Genomic DNA, 17066 nt, shown 5'->3' with positions numbered 1-17066 from the left:
ACAGATATTCCCCTCCCTTTTTCACTCTCCTGTCTTAGAAAGAACTTTTCCTCCACCACCTCCTCTTCCGGTCCTTCCACAATGTAACCTCATGGGCATCGGTGCCGATTTTCTCTTCCTCCGTTTTTCCATTCTTTGAACTTTCCGTCTTTCCGACGAAGGGCTCCGCCCGAAACGTCATACTCTCTCTCTTTCCTTTCCCGAGCGTCCAATAACACTATCTGTATCACGTCCTCACTTTGTTGTTTTTTTGTTATTGTTTTTTTTGTGTTTTTTTGAAACTATATATATATATATATACGCAAGATAAGGAATAAATGATGTTCATTACATATTTTTGTTTATTGTAGTAAATTTGATTTACAGCTGTTTCCAGTAATCATTATAGGTTTGTTATAGATAAGTTTACACAATCAGTTGAGGAAAATTGAATGACTTAGAAAATTGATGTTACTTTCATCAGTCCTTTCTGGTTATAACCAAGCAGAACACTGAAAGAATGGCACAGGCACGTGAGGTGGGGGAGCAAAGAGAAGCAATAAATATAAGGTAAGTGGAAGAGAGATAAAGAGGAAAGGGGAAGGGAAGTGATGATTTGGGAAAGAAGGACTACAGAGAAAAGAAGAAAAGAAAAGAAGAGAGGAAAGAATAGAGAAGGAGAGGCATTCAATAGAAGAGTGGACAGAGGATGGTTGAAATTGAAGAAGGGATAGTCATAAAAATATTAGTGTTTGTAATTGCGTTATCATACACAAATCATTTGCATTGTCTACAGATCAGATATTGTGCATGCAAGCAAGCTCACTTGAATTAATTGTACCACAGTTGCATATTTCTAATACTTTGCTAATTGATTTTCAGTTTTTGCTTATGGATTAATATCTATTGGTTTGGCCTTTATGGTGTCATATGTTGGAGGATCACTAACACAGGTAAATTGAGCTTCCAGCAACATTTTGTTTGAATGATAGAGTAGCAGTTGATTTATGGAGAGTATAAATTTTCTAAACTTGTATGCTTATCTACTGCTTTTTCATTCTTCAGATAGCTGGGATTTTGATAACAGTTTTTAGCGCGCCCTTGACAGGACTCCAGTTCTATGCAACACTATTTCCATGGGCAAAATCTCGGGTAAGATAATAAAAATATGCATAAAACTGTTTAAAATACAATATAGCTAAATGTTTAGTGATGTTTGAAATGTTAGAATACTAATGTAATGTAAGCAATCATTTTAGTTATTTCTAATTAACCACTATTCCTAATCAACCACTTTTTGTATTCTTTTCTTTTATAGATATAAAAATAGTTAATGCTAACTAAAAATTTACATTTTCTACTAAATTCAACAGAATTTTTAGAGAATTTCATTGAATGTTAAATGTATTAATATTGATTTCAAATTTTGGCACAAGGCCAGCAATTTTATGGGATGAGGTAAATCAATTACATCAACCCCAATACTCATCTGGTATTTATTTTATCAACCTAACAAAGATGAAATGCAAAGTTGACCTTGATAGAATTTGAACTCAGAGCAAAAAGATAGACAAAATACCACTAAGCATTTTGCTCAGCATGCTAACAATTCTGCCAGCTCACCACCCTACTAAACTTACTAATATTAACTTCTAAATAAGGTGGCAAACACAGAATCATTAATATGCTGGGTAAAAGCTTAGTGGCATTTTGTCCATCTTTATGTTCTGAGTTCAAACTCTGATGAGGTAGACTTTGCCTTTCATCCTTTCAGGGTCAGTAAAATAAGGACCATTTGAGCACCAGGGGCGATATAATTGACTTACTCCCTTCTCTGAACTTGTTGGCCATGTACCAAAATTTGAAATCAATATAACATTCTAAGCAACACTTCTAAATATCAATCAAATTCTCTTCTGAAATGGTATTTTGTGCTTTGTTAAAACAACTCTTTCTTCTGGTGATATTAGGGCCTTTGGATTTGGCACTGTAATTTCAGGTTTCATACATTTTCTGCAATTCAACAGTTTCTACTCTGAGATGATTTAAGTTAAAAAAAACTTGATGGAAACTTCTGAAACTTGAGAAAGAGATGTAGGATATATTTGTAATGAATATTCACTTGTATAGTAAATTCTTCACTGAAATCAAGTGAAATCATAATTTTCTTATAAATAGCTTGCTTATGTTTATATTCCATTTCCCTAGTCATTTTCACTTATTTCGCCCATGATCCTGCTGGAACAATAATGAAATTAATAATTTTCCTTAATGACTTCTCAAGCTAAATTTGGGATGACTGGGACCAATTTAATCAATTGCATGTATTTATTGTTAAGTCCCAAATCAGTGCAAAGATCAAAAATGTTTCAGTTTTGATCTTGTCATTTAATGGTATCTAGGCTACATTATCCTGTGTGTATTATTTTTAAAAACAGGGGTGTGGTTTGAGGGAAATTTGGTCACTGTTTGTAGCAGGCGGAGTGACCAAGTGGTTATCTGGTGTTAGTGTGTAAGAAGTCCTTGTTTTCCTTGCTTTCCTTCAGTTAGAAAGATAAGTTTGTGTTTTGTGTTTGGTAGGGACTGTCCAGTGGATTAAATAGAAATTGCTCTGGGATGGGATGTGAAGTCTTCCCTTTCTCAAGACAAACTATATTAACTTTATAAAATACAAGGTCAGAGGTGGAAAGAGGAACTGAGAGAGTGAGAGTTTATTTATTTATATAGGGAAATAAAAAGAATTCAGTAAAAATGGAGCTATTTCATGTATCTATCACCATAGAAGGTCTTTTGTAGAGTATATTTTAAATAAACTATATTCTTGGCTTAGATCTCATGAGACTGAATTTGTTTTTTTTTTTTTTTATCTCAGCTCTTTAGATCATTAGTTACTAAACCTTTTCTATGCCCTGCACTCTGAGGAAATATTGGATTACTTTTTGCACCCCCTACAAAAATAATACATTTGAAGATGAAAACTAATCAATTTTCTATTTAATATAAATGTAATAGAAATATATTATCTACTTTAACTGAAAAAAAATCCTGGAAGTAGGACAATATGTGACATACATTCCCTTTGTATATTCTTAGACTATTTTTCTAATTCTCTCACTCTCTCTTTCAACTTCTTTAGCACATCAACATTCAGTATTTTTACCTGAATGTCTCATCCAAAAAATAACGCTTCTCAAATACTCACCAGCTCCAACTGAATTTCAACCTCACACTTCCCATTCAGATAAAAATATAAGCCACATATCCTATATATCTCCAAGACACATATCTTTCAGCTTTTATTAACATCCCAGATACTCTATCCAAACTACACTATGTATTCAATTTTTACTCCCAGAAGTGATATCTGTACATATGTAGATTTCACACTTCCTGTTGCTTACTGTTCTCATTTGAATATTGTAACAAGGACTTCCAGTTACTTTGACTCAAAGTCTCTCTTTTCCTCTCATCTAAATGCATCTACTTCTTATGTCAGCTTCTCTCCACCAGCAATTCATCACTAATATCTCTTCTTACATAGAAGATATTTCATCTCTGTCTCAAGTTACCATCTGATTCATCAAATCAATAAGTTTACTAATTTTTGCAATATTACTCAAACAATGTGCTCTAGAGTTAATCTTTATCCTTGCCAAAATCTCCAGTCTCCTAAAAATATAATCTATTCTTCTCTAAACATAAATAACACTCAACAAGAGTGTCAACATTTCTACAACTGATGAGATCTGGTGATCTCACATATCACCATAACAATGACTGTCACAAAGTGCAGTGTCTTCAGGATTAGAAAATATTTCAGCTCTCAACAGTTACTAACCCTATACAAAACCTAATTGCAACCCACAACAAAATACTGCTCCCACCTCTGGAACAGTGTTGTTACTATGCTGATAGACATCCTTGGCTTCATTCAAAAAAGGGGTCATCTTTTGGTATGAAATTGCTAAGCAACACACTTAACACTCTAGCCTAGTCAGCAGACATACTATCTCCTTACACAGCCTCTTCTTCAATTATTCCAGAGACTTTTGTTGTGGACTCAAAGGTTGGGGCTGGCTCAACTCATTCTGATACAAGTACACGTAAGTCTGCTTCTGGGAGATAGTTGTTCTCAGGTCACCTCCTCCCAGGCACACTCAACTTACTTGTCTCTCCTCTCATCACCTAGATGGTGTTTTCCCCAACCACCACCCATCTCACACTAAATTGCTTTACAAAGTCTTTCCTCTTCAGGACATCTGTTTTCTAGAATTATCTCCCTATCCATGTTTTTTTTTCTTGCAGCTTTCAGCTTGCAGTTGTTCATGAAGAACATCAAATCTTATTGGTCCTAGAGAGCTACAAAGGCCATGAGCCTCTTCATACAAACTATTGAACATTACAGACCAAACTATTGAACATATTAAATAATTTAAACCCGAAATGTTAAAACCCCATAATCTCCCATGGTGCCACATGCCAGTTCCACATGTGTAATGTCCTCACAATTGCATCATGAAGACTAAGATTCCTCTTTAGTGCCAAGAATTAATTCAGCCCTGACCAATTGTTAACTCCTAACACACTTCTAGTAAGATTCACATTAGTATGCTGCTCACATCTATAAGATGGTGCTTGCTTATGGATCTTCATCTAAAGATCTTTTGACGATTGCACACCCCATTTCTTGATGTTCAAGCACAGTCATAGATGGTTGGAAAAGTCAGGTGTAACTTTGCATACATACCTCTTTTTTTCAGATCACTTGATATGACTGGGTGACTTTCTTCCCATCTTCAATTACCCTCAAACACCAAAAGATAGCGAGATCACTGAAATGAATGGCAGATAGTAATGTTTCCCATTCTCGAAGAGGTGAAGTTGATTCTCTTCAAAGGGATCTTCAGCTGATCTTTCAACCACTTCTTTGATCCTCCAGTTAAGCTGGCTGTAAATAGCAGATGTCTGACTCATGTCTACAAAGTAACTGAGAGTCAGATATCTGCTATTTATGTCTGAGCTCTGTTCGTTGATACTTGTACAGTGTAGATTAAATTCTGAAAGGACCTTCTGAAGACACTGAATGTTAAAGACCTCCAGGCTAATATGTTAGGAAAGTGAAAATATAGACTGCACAGTAGAGGATAGCATTAATTTTAAGGTTGAAATATTTGTTTAAAAAGACATTTTTTCTGAGCCTTCCAAAGGACACTGTGGCCTATCTCCAATGGTTTAGAATCTATTGATGTAGAATCTGTAATAGCTGAAAATAAAACTGCCTTAGTATCAAAGTCAGGCAGGTTTGGCCAGTTGTTGCTGTTGTATTGAAAAAGTGGAAAGGAAGATAGGAACTGTGTGCCATTGAAAAATAAAACCAACTCATTTTTCTAAATGTTAAGAGTTAGTACCATTCTTTCATAGCTGTAACAGCTACTGGGTTCTAGAGTGTACTCTACAAATATAATGAACTGGTCTTAATGTTGTTTCCTCTATTTTCCCTAAAACTGTTCTGTAATGAAAATCATGTTTGCTATACCTTGGTCCCTGCAGAAGCTGTACTGTAATTCTGCTGTGATGTTTTCTGATATTGATCAGACCAGTCTTTTGAATTTGATCTTGGATAGAACCTTCCCCCTAACAGAATAGGGCACTACACCCTTACAGCTGGAAGAAACAGATTTTCCTCCCTTCTTTTTGTAGTTACTGAAGATTTAGCAGCCTTCTAATGTACTCTTGGTTCTGTGATATAACAATGAAGCACTCATGTAAAAGTATCAGTCCTCCTTCAAGATTTCTGATGGAATGTTGTCCAGGAAATTTCTAGCTTTTTATAGCAGCACTGATGGTTTCTAATTTGAGCATGGGTCTAGTGATTTTGTCGAGAAAGGTTGGCGATTTTATGGGAAGGGGCTGGTCAGTTTCATTAACCCCAGTGCTTCACTGCTACTTGGCTTTGTCCTATGTTTTCCTGGGTCTCCCTCTTCCAAGACTTCCTTCCACTTTAAGTGATTGGTACTTCCTTATGCAACTGTCCTTATTCATATGCATTGCATGACCAAACTAGTACAGTCTTCTCTCTTGCATACTGCATATAATTTCTCTTATACTTAATTTTTCTTTTAATACACTACTGCTCTGTTGCACATGTACACTGACATTGCACATCCAGCAGAGCATACAAACTTCATTCCTCTCTATCTTTTGCATGTCCTCTGCATTCTCCATTCTTTGTATGTCCTCTGAATGTCCTCTGTCCATATCTCACTATCATGTAGCCTTGCAGTTCGTACATATGCATCATACAATCTTCCTATCACTCAGAGAGAGAGAGACCTTTGGTTGCCAACAGAGGTAAAATCTCTCAGAACTCTCTCCATCCTATTCTTATTGTAGCTATTACTTTCTGTACATCCTTCTCAACTATTAATTTGCTCCCCTAGGTAGCAAAAATTATTCAATAAATCTAAAGAGCCTCTGGGAAATTTGAGGGAATCAATTTTCCTTGTATTTCTAGTCTTTAAGGCTCCTGTACATCTTCCGCAAACAATCACTACTTTCTCTGTTAGTTTTCCTACTGAACCGCTTGTGTGTCCAGAGATTGCACTGGTTACACCATATGAAATTCCAGCCTACACCTTACCTACATACTAGATAGGGCCATTTACCTGAAGCAGATAGGGTCTTGTCCAGTTTCTTGCTTACTAGGATTTTGGCTTTTGCTAAGTTAAATTAAAGACCTTTTGATTCCAGGTTTTGTTTCCACACCTGGAATTTCTTTTCTAGTTCTGTTACAGATTCTGCCCAGGGAAAGATCATCAACATATAGTAGTTCCCATGGGATTTCCAGTCTTAGGTTCTTTGAGAAACCATTACTGTCTTTCATTATTTCCTTTTTGGGTTAGTGTGGCAGATTGTTAAAATCATTAGAGCATCAAAAAAATGCTACACACACGCGTGCACGCACGCATGCACACGCACACGCACACACACACACACACACACACACACACACACACACTTTCAGTTTCTGTCTACCAAATCCCCTCACAAAGCTTTGGACAGCCTGAGGCTATAGTAGAAGACACTTGCCCAAAGTGCCTCAATAGAACTGAACCTGGAACCTCGTGGTTGAGAAGCAAACGTCTTACCACACTCTTGCATCTATATATATTTAGGTTAATTAAATAAATTATGACCATCCTTCATAGAATATTTGTCCTATGTTTATTCTGCAGAATGAGGTTAATCCTTTTGCAGGATGAGGTTAATCCTATTTCTGTAGAAATACACTGCCTTTGTTTTAGTTAATTTTGAAAATATCGAGGAATTTAGTAAATAACTTGGTCATTATTAAGCTGGTGTTTAGAACATAAATCAACATGAAATTTCGATGGAAGGTTTTCACTTAATTTGCTTTAGACCAGATAGTTCATACAAAACCAGGGGTGGTCTCAGGTAAGTTGGTATTAAAATTGTTAAAGTGGAAAGTGGCAAATTCAAATGATTGAAAGACGATTTTTGCCTGTAATAAATTGTTGCTAACAGATGAAAGAATTTAAATGTTTTAGTCAGTTTTTAAACCTAAACCAGATGAACAAAATTTTTTTTATAAATTAAGAAATCATGTAATAAGAATATAAATTTTTTTTGCAGGGAACATTAATAGGAGCAGGTTTAAGTACTATCATATCGTTATGGATGGCTGCTGGAGCTAGTTTTTCTCCAACTCGACTGATAACACCCTTTTTACCTCCAGCACCAATTGACAAGTGCTTTTTACCAAATACAACATTTGTTTCTGTTCAGAATGAAACAGAATTATTCATCAATACAGAAAAGACAATTCTTTCTACAAATCCACAAGAAATGTAAATATTTGTCTTTTAAATGATTATTTCTTATGATTGACATAGTAATAAGAAATCTTTTAAGATCTATTATGCTTTAATTTCCTCAATTTTCCTTCATATATAAACATACAAGATATCATAATATAAAGGATGTACTTTCAGATTTTTAGCTTGTAATTTCAAATTTGTTGACAAGAAAGCTTTAGTTACATGTTCTGGTTAGAAGGTACATTAAAAATGTAAAAAAGAATATTCACATTAATGTAAATATCTTACTATCTTAATCAGCAGAAATTACAAAGTGACACAAAGGCTAAAAGTTTCTGCCTATGAAAATAATAAAATATGTATATATACACATGTATTGAATTCTATTTATCCAGTTTGTTCTGCTAAACCTAACTACTGTACAAAATTGGAAGTTATTTACACTAACATGGATATTATTCATTTTTATCCTGAAACTTTGTGGAGCTTGTCAGCCCTGTACTTGTAAATCTACTTAAGAATTATGTTAAGGTTATGTGTATCAGTGGAATACTTAGCCTCTAATGCACTATATCATCATCATCATCATCATCATCATCATCATCATCATCATCATCATCATCGCATAACGTCCTCCTTCCATGTTGGCGTGGGTTGGATGATTTGACAGGAACTGGCAGGGCAGAAGCCTGCACCATACTTCTGTGCCTATTTTGGTACAGTTTTTACAGGTGGATGTCCTTCCTAACACCAACCACCTCACAGAGTGGACCGAGTGCTTTTTATGTGGCACTAGTACAGGCAAGGTCAGTTTTGGTATGATTTTTACAGCTGGATGCCCTTCCAAATGCCAACCATATTACAGTGTGGAGTAGATGCTTTTTATGTGACACCAGCACTGGCAGGATCACCCAGTAACTTTGCAAGACAATGAATCTTTGAGAGGGGAGGGAGTATTGGAGGAGGTGATCTTGTGTCAGATGAAAGGTTTGAGTGTGATAGAGAGTTAGAGAGACAGAAACAAGTGTCTTGCTGTAGAGGAGGTACATGGTTACCCAGCCAGAGAGAGAGAGAGGAAGAGAAGAAGAAGAAGAGAGAGAGAGAGAGAGAGAGAGAGAGAGAGAGAGAGAGAGAGAGAGAGAGAGAGAGAGAGAGTTAACAAGAAAGAGGGCAGGAACAGGTGTGCTGCTGTAAAGGAGATACATGGTTACCTAGGTAGAAGCAAGAGATGGAGGGAGGGAGAGAGAGTGATCAAGAATGAAGACAGAAATAGGTGTGCTGGCTATATAGAGGAGGTAGGGTGGGGTGCGGAGAAGCTGAGTAGCAAAGACTGGATTAGGGAGTGGAAGATAATCATAGTGTATGAAGAGGAAATCTGAGGAAGGGAAGAGATGCAGTTTGAGAGAGAAGTAGTTTGGTTTGTTGGGGTAGGGTGTGTGAAAATATTATTGTTATGTGTGGGTGGAACACAATGCTTCTAGAACTCAGGTACCCTGACTTAGGCAAGTCTTCTCTAGAACCTCATATTGCCAGACATCTCAGTCCAATGTCATTTCCTCTGTGAGTCCCAACATTCTGGGATCAGTCCTCACCACAACATCTTATGTCTTCCTGGATCTCCCTCTTCTACAGGTGCCATCCACTTCCAGTGATGGGCACTTCTTTATACAACTGTCTTCAATCACATGTCCAAACCAACATTGATTCCTCTTTTCTCTCAACACATTTGCATTTTGTCGTTCATGTACTTTGATGCTGTGCATCCAGTGGAGCATACTGCTTCTTTCCTACATATTGAGCAAGGCCATTTACCTGTTGCTTTCTTGCTGCTAACAACAACATTGAATAATATAATTCTTGAAAATAAGATGATTTTAGCTTGAATGCATTTCCTCCTTGGTTTGATCAGGGTTGGCATTGGGCTAACAACAGCTGTGTCAATTGTGACTCTGTTTAGTCTAGATGTTTTCCTGGAATATTTACAATCATCATTAACCAAATATGTCTATGTACATCAGCTAAGAAAAGCTGATCATGTCCATGTATAACAAATCTAAATTGAACAGAAAAAACAGCCATGTAATCTGAAATATGGATATTCTTCTCAATGTTGAACAGGCAAATATGGATTAAACACAACATAGATGGAATAAATTCGTTCAATTGTTTTTATGCATGTTTTTCTATGCTCGGCCATAATGGGTATATAATAATGTACACTTTGATTAATATACCCACTCTATTGACAAATACATGGGTGCATATATTTTCTGACTTATAGATTCTTAGACAGCTGTATATATGTATATATACACACATAAGACAAGGCTTAAATAATGGTCCTTATTTATACGTTGTCTTGTATATTACCCTGTGTAAAAATCAGTTTAACTGGAACACACCCATAATACACAGAGTTCTTTACTAATCTAAACAACACTGTTAGCCTTGTGTATTAACAAAGAGCTTATAAAGAATTTTGCCCAGGTTCATAATCCCTCACTAATAACTCTGTTATGTATGTATGTATATATGTATGTATCTGTGTGTGTGTGTGTGTGTGTGTGTGCATGTGCACACGCGTGCATGTGTGCATGTGTGTGTGTATGTGCTCCTCTCCTGAATAGCAGTTTAGTATATATACTCTCATACAGAATAGGTTTTTCAGTTGATCAAACAGCTGTAATGCTCATCATTGAAATTAATGGACAATTCATTTACATTTATAACTTATTTAAAAATGTAATCAAGCAAAATTAAAAGTTAGAATTCCTTTCTCTTGGCCTAAAATGTATTACTGATAAACTGACAATACCAAAACGTTGCTTAACTGCTAAAGAGTGTCTAAGTTCTTGCTAGATTGGAAAAATTAAATGACTATGATAAACACAACTGTTTACTCGCTGAAAAGAATTTCAGTGTAAAACACAAACTTAAGCCTATAACTCAGGTACAGGCTTAGGTGCAAAACTACTGACCACAACATGGTTAATAGTTTTTCCTAATAGTAGGGCCATTGAGTGATGAACACAGCTCTCCTCACTGATGTAAAAATAGAAAAATGGATATAAAAAATATATATACTAACATTTGGTAAGCAGAAATATTGAAAAGAAGGAAGAAGAAAGCATAGTTATAATTTCTGCAGTTAAATTGTTTTCAAAAATCACTATTATCAAATGAATTTAAGAATTTTATTTCATTTTTTCAACTTGTAAATTTCTTAACTAAAAACCTAGCTTTTATTGTTAGAGACACTACATTGTATTGAAGTATATTGACATTCAATATTTTGTTTCTCTTTTCAGTCATGGTCTTGACAAATTCTATTCCTTGTCTTACACACTAATTGGAGTCATTGGAATTGTATCAGTAATCATTATTGGAACCATCATTGATTTTCGTAACTATTTTAACTACTTTTTTAAAATCTTTTTTTAAAATCTTTTTTTAAAATAGTATCTGAAGAATATTCCACGGTATAATGATATAAAAAATCCAGAAGTAGAGCACTGTATCAATATCACTTAAAAACCAATGTATAAGATTCAGTGAAGGTTATTCTTAAACTATGACATTACACTGAAATTATAAAGTCCTAATTTTACATTGAAACTATAAAGTCCATTTTGTATTTTACTCTTTCCACATTGGCTTGAAAGGGTTTTTCTCTTAATCTAAAAATAATAGAGAAACCTGGCTTTTGCCCCCAAAGTAAAAGGAGAGAGTAAAATGTGAAGTGGATTTTATGAACTGACTAAATGAATCATATGTAAGATGTATCATTTTCTATTGCAGTAAAGTTTAAAATTGTCTTCATCTTTTTCAGAATTGTTCATCAATTCTTAGAGGAATTGAATGTTTTCACAATTTGCTCATATGGGTTAATCCTCTTATGTAACTGAATTACCAAACAAATCATTGAGTTGATTTAAAAGCACTACCACTTCTTCCATCAGAAAATTTCTTTACAACAAAGTATTTGGAAGCATCAGAATGATTTAAGGAAATATATATCCACACAAACCATTTGCTTCTAATTCATAGTATGCCATCATGTCATTTGAATTTTCTCAGTCTGGGCACTCCAAGAATAAGAAACAATAAGAAACTCCAAGCCCCAAGTATCTATATATTTGAAGGTTATCATCTGCTATCATCTTTACTTTCATTTGTTAAAAAAAACAAATGAAAGTAAAGATGATAGCAGATGATAACCTTCAAATATATAGATACCTGGGGCTTGGAGTTTCTTATTTGTTTTATTGAAATACTCCAATACTTCTTCCAAAACGATTGTTAAAATACTATTTTTATAGCATTTTATACTATAAAATTTACCAATTAGTATACATTTTTTGCATATTATTTAGATTTAGGTTTCTCTTTGAGTCTTCAAAAATATGTTTGAGAGTTTGTAAAATATCCATGTATTAGTTTTTAATTGCTCTTACTGTTTCATATTGTGCAGATCATAAGCCATTCCAAGAAAATGTAGATTGTCCTCTGTGTTTAAAATGCCCCATCTTCATCGTGAATCAGTAAAGAAAACATAAAGCTCCTACTCAATGCCAATATATTCAACAACTTCAGATACAGCTGACACAACTTTTCTCCAATAACACTGTACATAGTACAGAGTCTGCATACCTGCTAATGTTTTTAAAGAATGTTTGTAGCTGTTTCTCTGAGCTTTTCATGTTAAATCCATTACTGAAGGACTGACATGATATTTTTAAGTGAAAGCCCATGTTGACTCATGACATGCTATATTAATTGAACAAGGTCATAAATGTTTTTCTTTTGGTTAAAGTGTTAAAAAGCTCTTGTAAGGTTTTCCATTATAAAACTTTTGAACCACAATTACCAGTTGGTTGACATGTGTCATGTCAAGCATAGAGTCAACAATAATAGAGCAGTATTTGGTGTCTTGGATGTTAATTTGATTCTCAATTTTATCTTGCACGTGTGTTTCCAAGATTCTGTCAATTCTTTGTACACAGTTTTGGATAGATAAGTAGTATTTACTTTTTCATTCTTACATATATTGAGATATTCATGTAAAAATAGGTCGAACTCTGCAATAAATTTAATAGTTCTCATAAAGTCATTATATGGTGAACCACACTTTTTCTCATGAACTTTAAATACCAAACTTCTTTTGCTTTGTTCTTCAGGTCTCTGACCCACAATGTTTTTATTTGTTTTTCTAATTATCCAATACAACATCATCCCTTATGTTCCACGTTATCTTCATGGTTCTTTGCAGTTCAGAATATATTCATACATCCCTGTCTCCGTCTCCAAAAAACAAACCTGTTGTGAGTAATGTTTGGCATTTAGAAGACTTTGAATAAATTAACCAGGATCTTATTATGGTCTGGCCATTTTTCAATAGTTTTCAAAATATTTATTTGCTTCTTGTAAACCCAACTAGATTCAGTATTTACAACAACTGTTTTTTTTATTTACAAAAAAAAAAAAGAATCAATTTTGCATTAAACAATTCTGTATGAAATAATTACCATTATTGTGGGCTAGTTCGTGAGGTCTCAGCAATCTTTTGGAATCACTGAATTTGTTTTGGGGATTATATTCTGATTCTGTTTCTTCCTGTTTTGCAGTACACTCATGTTGATCACTGTGATCCTCATTTGTATCAAATGTGTCAATATAGGTCTGTTATGAACCCTAGGACTCATAAGGATGGAGCTTAACTTGGTTTGCATGGCATGTAAATGATTGCTTCTTGAATGGAATGGCAGTCTGTAATGAAGTTAGCTTCTTAGCAATTGCTAGAACTCATTCGCAGTTGAGTGGACTGGGGAAATGTGAAATGAAGTGTTTTGCTCAAGAACACAATGCACTGCTCAGCTGGGAATCAAAACTACAATCTTATAATCATAATTGCAAGATCATAACTACAAAACTATGTGCCATTAAAAAGTAAAGTTTCAACAGTGGTTGAAAATGGTGATGAAGAACTCACACGGTTTGTGTGCTACTGGTGGCTTCACTGGTGTTTGGTTAGCTTGTTTCAGTGGTGGCTGTTAACAAACTTGACATTGTAAAATAGTTTGGTAGCTTTTGACATTTAGAAATTTTCTCAGATCACTTCTTGAGTTTGCATTTTGGTATCCACCTAATTACTTTTATGAATTCAGTGTTATTCCTCTTGTGTTTTAATCTTTGTTATAAACAGGGATGATTTTTTAAACTCCAACAGGACAGAACTCAATTATAGTGGGTAAATAAGGCTGAAACATGTGTAGAATACTTTTTCCAATTGTCAGATTCAAACTTATGAAAGGAAAGTGTTAACAAAAAAAAAAAAACATTAAAGGAAGCACTTCTTAAACTATCCCCGTAAAACTAAATGTATTATGATTATTGACTTGTAAAAACTGTTTGACCCAAGCTGTTTAAATAAAAGATTCAATAAAATATTTGAATATTTTATGCACTTTAGCTGAAGGTAATTAGAATTTTTAAAAACAACATTAGAATATAAACTTGGTGCAGTTGTTAATTGACATAAAAAGTAAAAAGTAGTGTCTAACAAGAATTTGTGCTAATTTTATTTTTCTGGAATGTCTAAATAAATTTAGACAATCAAAAACTTTTCATATTTAACACCACTTATTAGTGTTATGAGCAGATTTGTTGCCAAATTTTGGGGATAGAGAGTGGGCTTCATAACTTTTTAGTTATCACTCTTCTTTACAATAATTTTGAGGACAGAGTTTCAGAATAAGTACACCACTGTAAATGTTTTTGACAGTTTCTTTGGTTTAAGACATCTGCATTTTAGAACAATATTTCTGAAATATTAACATACTTTATAGAGATAAAAAGCGAAAATGAAAGAAACATTTTAAATTCAAAATAGATTCAAGTATTTGAATTTGAATTTAACACAACAAATATTTAGCTTAAACAAAACAAAATAAAAATATTTTAAAGAAAAGTTTAAAAATTAAGAAAATTAGATTCAAGGTAAACAAAAACTACTCAGTAACTTTTCTCATAGACTTGCTCTCAACTGTAAATAGATGCTTGGCAATTTTGTAAAAATTCTTACTGTTTGCATCAGCCATATGTAAATTCAAAATGATATAAAATTAGTCTTTTCTTGCCAATGAAGAAAGAGCTAGTTTCTAACCTAGATCCAAGATTCCTTCATTGGAATTTCAACAACACCAACAAGGTAGTTGTGCATGTCGCTGTGTGTATATGTGAAATTATTCAGAGTCAGTACATGCACAAATCTGCATATTTTGTTTTATGCATGTACACAGACATGCAGAAAGTAAATAGACACCTTTAATTTTCAAAATCTTTTTCAAAATATGCAAAGTGAACAATTGAAATGTAATCAATAGGTAGGACTACATACTTTAGTATTTAGCTTACATTCCCTTTGCAGTTTTTAATTCAGAAACTCTTTTTGGCATTGAACTGATGAGCTTTGTAATTGTCTCTTGTGGAATTTCTGCCCACTTTTCACACAACAATCGAAACAATTCATCTTTAGATTTAGGTTTCTGTTGAGTTTTGCCTATAGCTCTATCTAGTATGCTCTAAAGATTTTCAATTCGGTTCATGTCAGGAAATTGGCTTGGCCAAGGAAGCTTTTTGATCCCATTTTCAGTCAGCCATTGTTGATTCCTTTTTTGCTGTGTAGCATGGAGCCCCATCTTCCATGAATAAAAACTCATTTTTTGTTAGGTTATCATGTGAATGCATCAGAAGTAGTCCTTGCTTAAGTATTTCGATGTATTTTTCAGAGTTTATGGTTCCCACACATTCAATCAGCCCAGAACGACCATTGCTGGTGACAGCTCCCCATACCATTACAGAGATACCACCAGTTGGTTGGAGTCGTTTCAAATCAAATTCTTGATTGGGAAGCCTCCAGACCCCACTGTCTGAAAATAATGCAAATCTGGATTCATCTGAGAAAATCACTCTATCCCAAAATGAACTGGATTTTTCTGACATCTCTTTAAGCCCATTTCTTTCTTTTTATGATATTAATTGGTTGAAGGAGAGGTTTTCTTCTAGCTGCTCATCCATAATACTCAAGCTTATGCAGATAAGTAACACACGTTCTTGGACTAACTTCTAGCTGTTTTGCAATGTCAGAAGCCTTCGAACAGTCTTCGTTTTCCACAATTCTCTTCAAACAGAGAAGCTTCCTTTCCGAGGGCCCACGTCAGCCGGGATGAGAATCTGTTGATTCTTTTCTTTGGCTTTTGAATTGCACTATAATTCTATTAACAGTAACAAGAGGAATTTGATGATTTTTCGGCAATTTTTTCACTGACTAAGCCCAGCCTCAGATTGCCCAACAATATGACCTCTTTGAAAATCTGACAGTTCTGCTGAATTTTTTGTGCGTGGCATGGTTACTCTTCGTGAATGTTTAATATAATGGCACCTGGAATGAAGAATAATAATTACATTGTATATTCTACACTGCTGAAAACATATTAAGACACTTAGATCAGAAATTTTGAAAATTAAAAGTGTCTATTTACTTCCTGCACGTCTGTGTATAACTCTTACACATAGTTGAATGTCTAGGCAACTGCATATGTACTTATATGCTAAACTTTTGGAAAGAAAGTTTTTCATAGTTTGAATACTCCATTGATATCTGTAATCTTCTAATTAACTTTCTTCTTTCTAGTTTTGTGAAAATTAATTTCTCAAGACTGATGCTGAGGCAGTTTGTTACATATCCTAATACCTCAATAATTACTGTCTGGTTTATTATGTTTGTACTCGTATTTTATTGAGATTTTCAGAGGGACATTTCATCAGTATTCTGCTGATAAGCATTCAACTTCTCATTTGATGATATGTTGAGGTAGAGTCATGCAACTTCTTTGAGCATGTATTCAGGGTTATTAGATGGAATATTTCTCAAGGAGCTGCCTTCCAAGTCTTATGACACTTTTTGCTTCATGTATGTAAACTTGGCCAATGGATACACTTGATGCTTAAAAGATGTTGCCAATGATATGACAGTCAAAAATCTGTCTGAATGAATATATATATATATATATATATATATATATATATATATATATGTATGTATAGATATATGAGAGGCATTGATATGTAGAAGACCCAAAGAGTGGCAGGTAATGTTAAGTAAGTGCTATGGACAGACCGTAGTTAAACTCTTGGTTCAATAGTGATATGAGTGAGGAGTCTAATGTGGGTTTTGTATTAGCATGCACA

At 34.3% G+C, this 17066-nt stretch overlaps 1 protein-coding gene across 2 annotated transcripts in view; it reads left to right on the top strand.

The window, feature by feature from the left end:
* The window catches only part of LOC106867947 (sodium-dependent multivitamin transporter), a 164192-nt gene that overhangs the window by 124439 nt on the left and 22687 nt on the right, over positions 1-17066 (top strand). For both annotated transcript variants that reach the window (XM_052974693.1, XM_052974692.1), the window contains 4 exons: positions 862-932; positions 1045-1131; positions 7633-7847; positions 11126-11220. In XM_052974693.1, coding sequence (XP_052830653.1) covers positions 862-932; positions 1045-1131; positions 7633-7847; positions 11126-11220 — 468 coding nt within the window. The remainder of the gene's footprint in view (positions 1-861; positions 933-1044; positions 1132-7632; positions 7848-11125; positions 11221-17066) is intronic.

This window comes from Octopus bimaculoides, chromosome 19 (genome assembly GCF_001194135.2).
Source record: "Octopus bimaculoides isolate UCB-OBI-ISO-001 chromosome 19, ASM119413v2, whole genome shotgun sequence".
In the NCBI taxonomy this organism is placed as follows: domain Eukaryota; kingdom Metazoa; phylum Mollusca; class Cephalopoda; order Octopoda; family Octopodidae; genus Octopus; species Octopus bimaculoides.
This window is presented reverse-complemented; position numbering and strand designations above follow the sequence as displayed.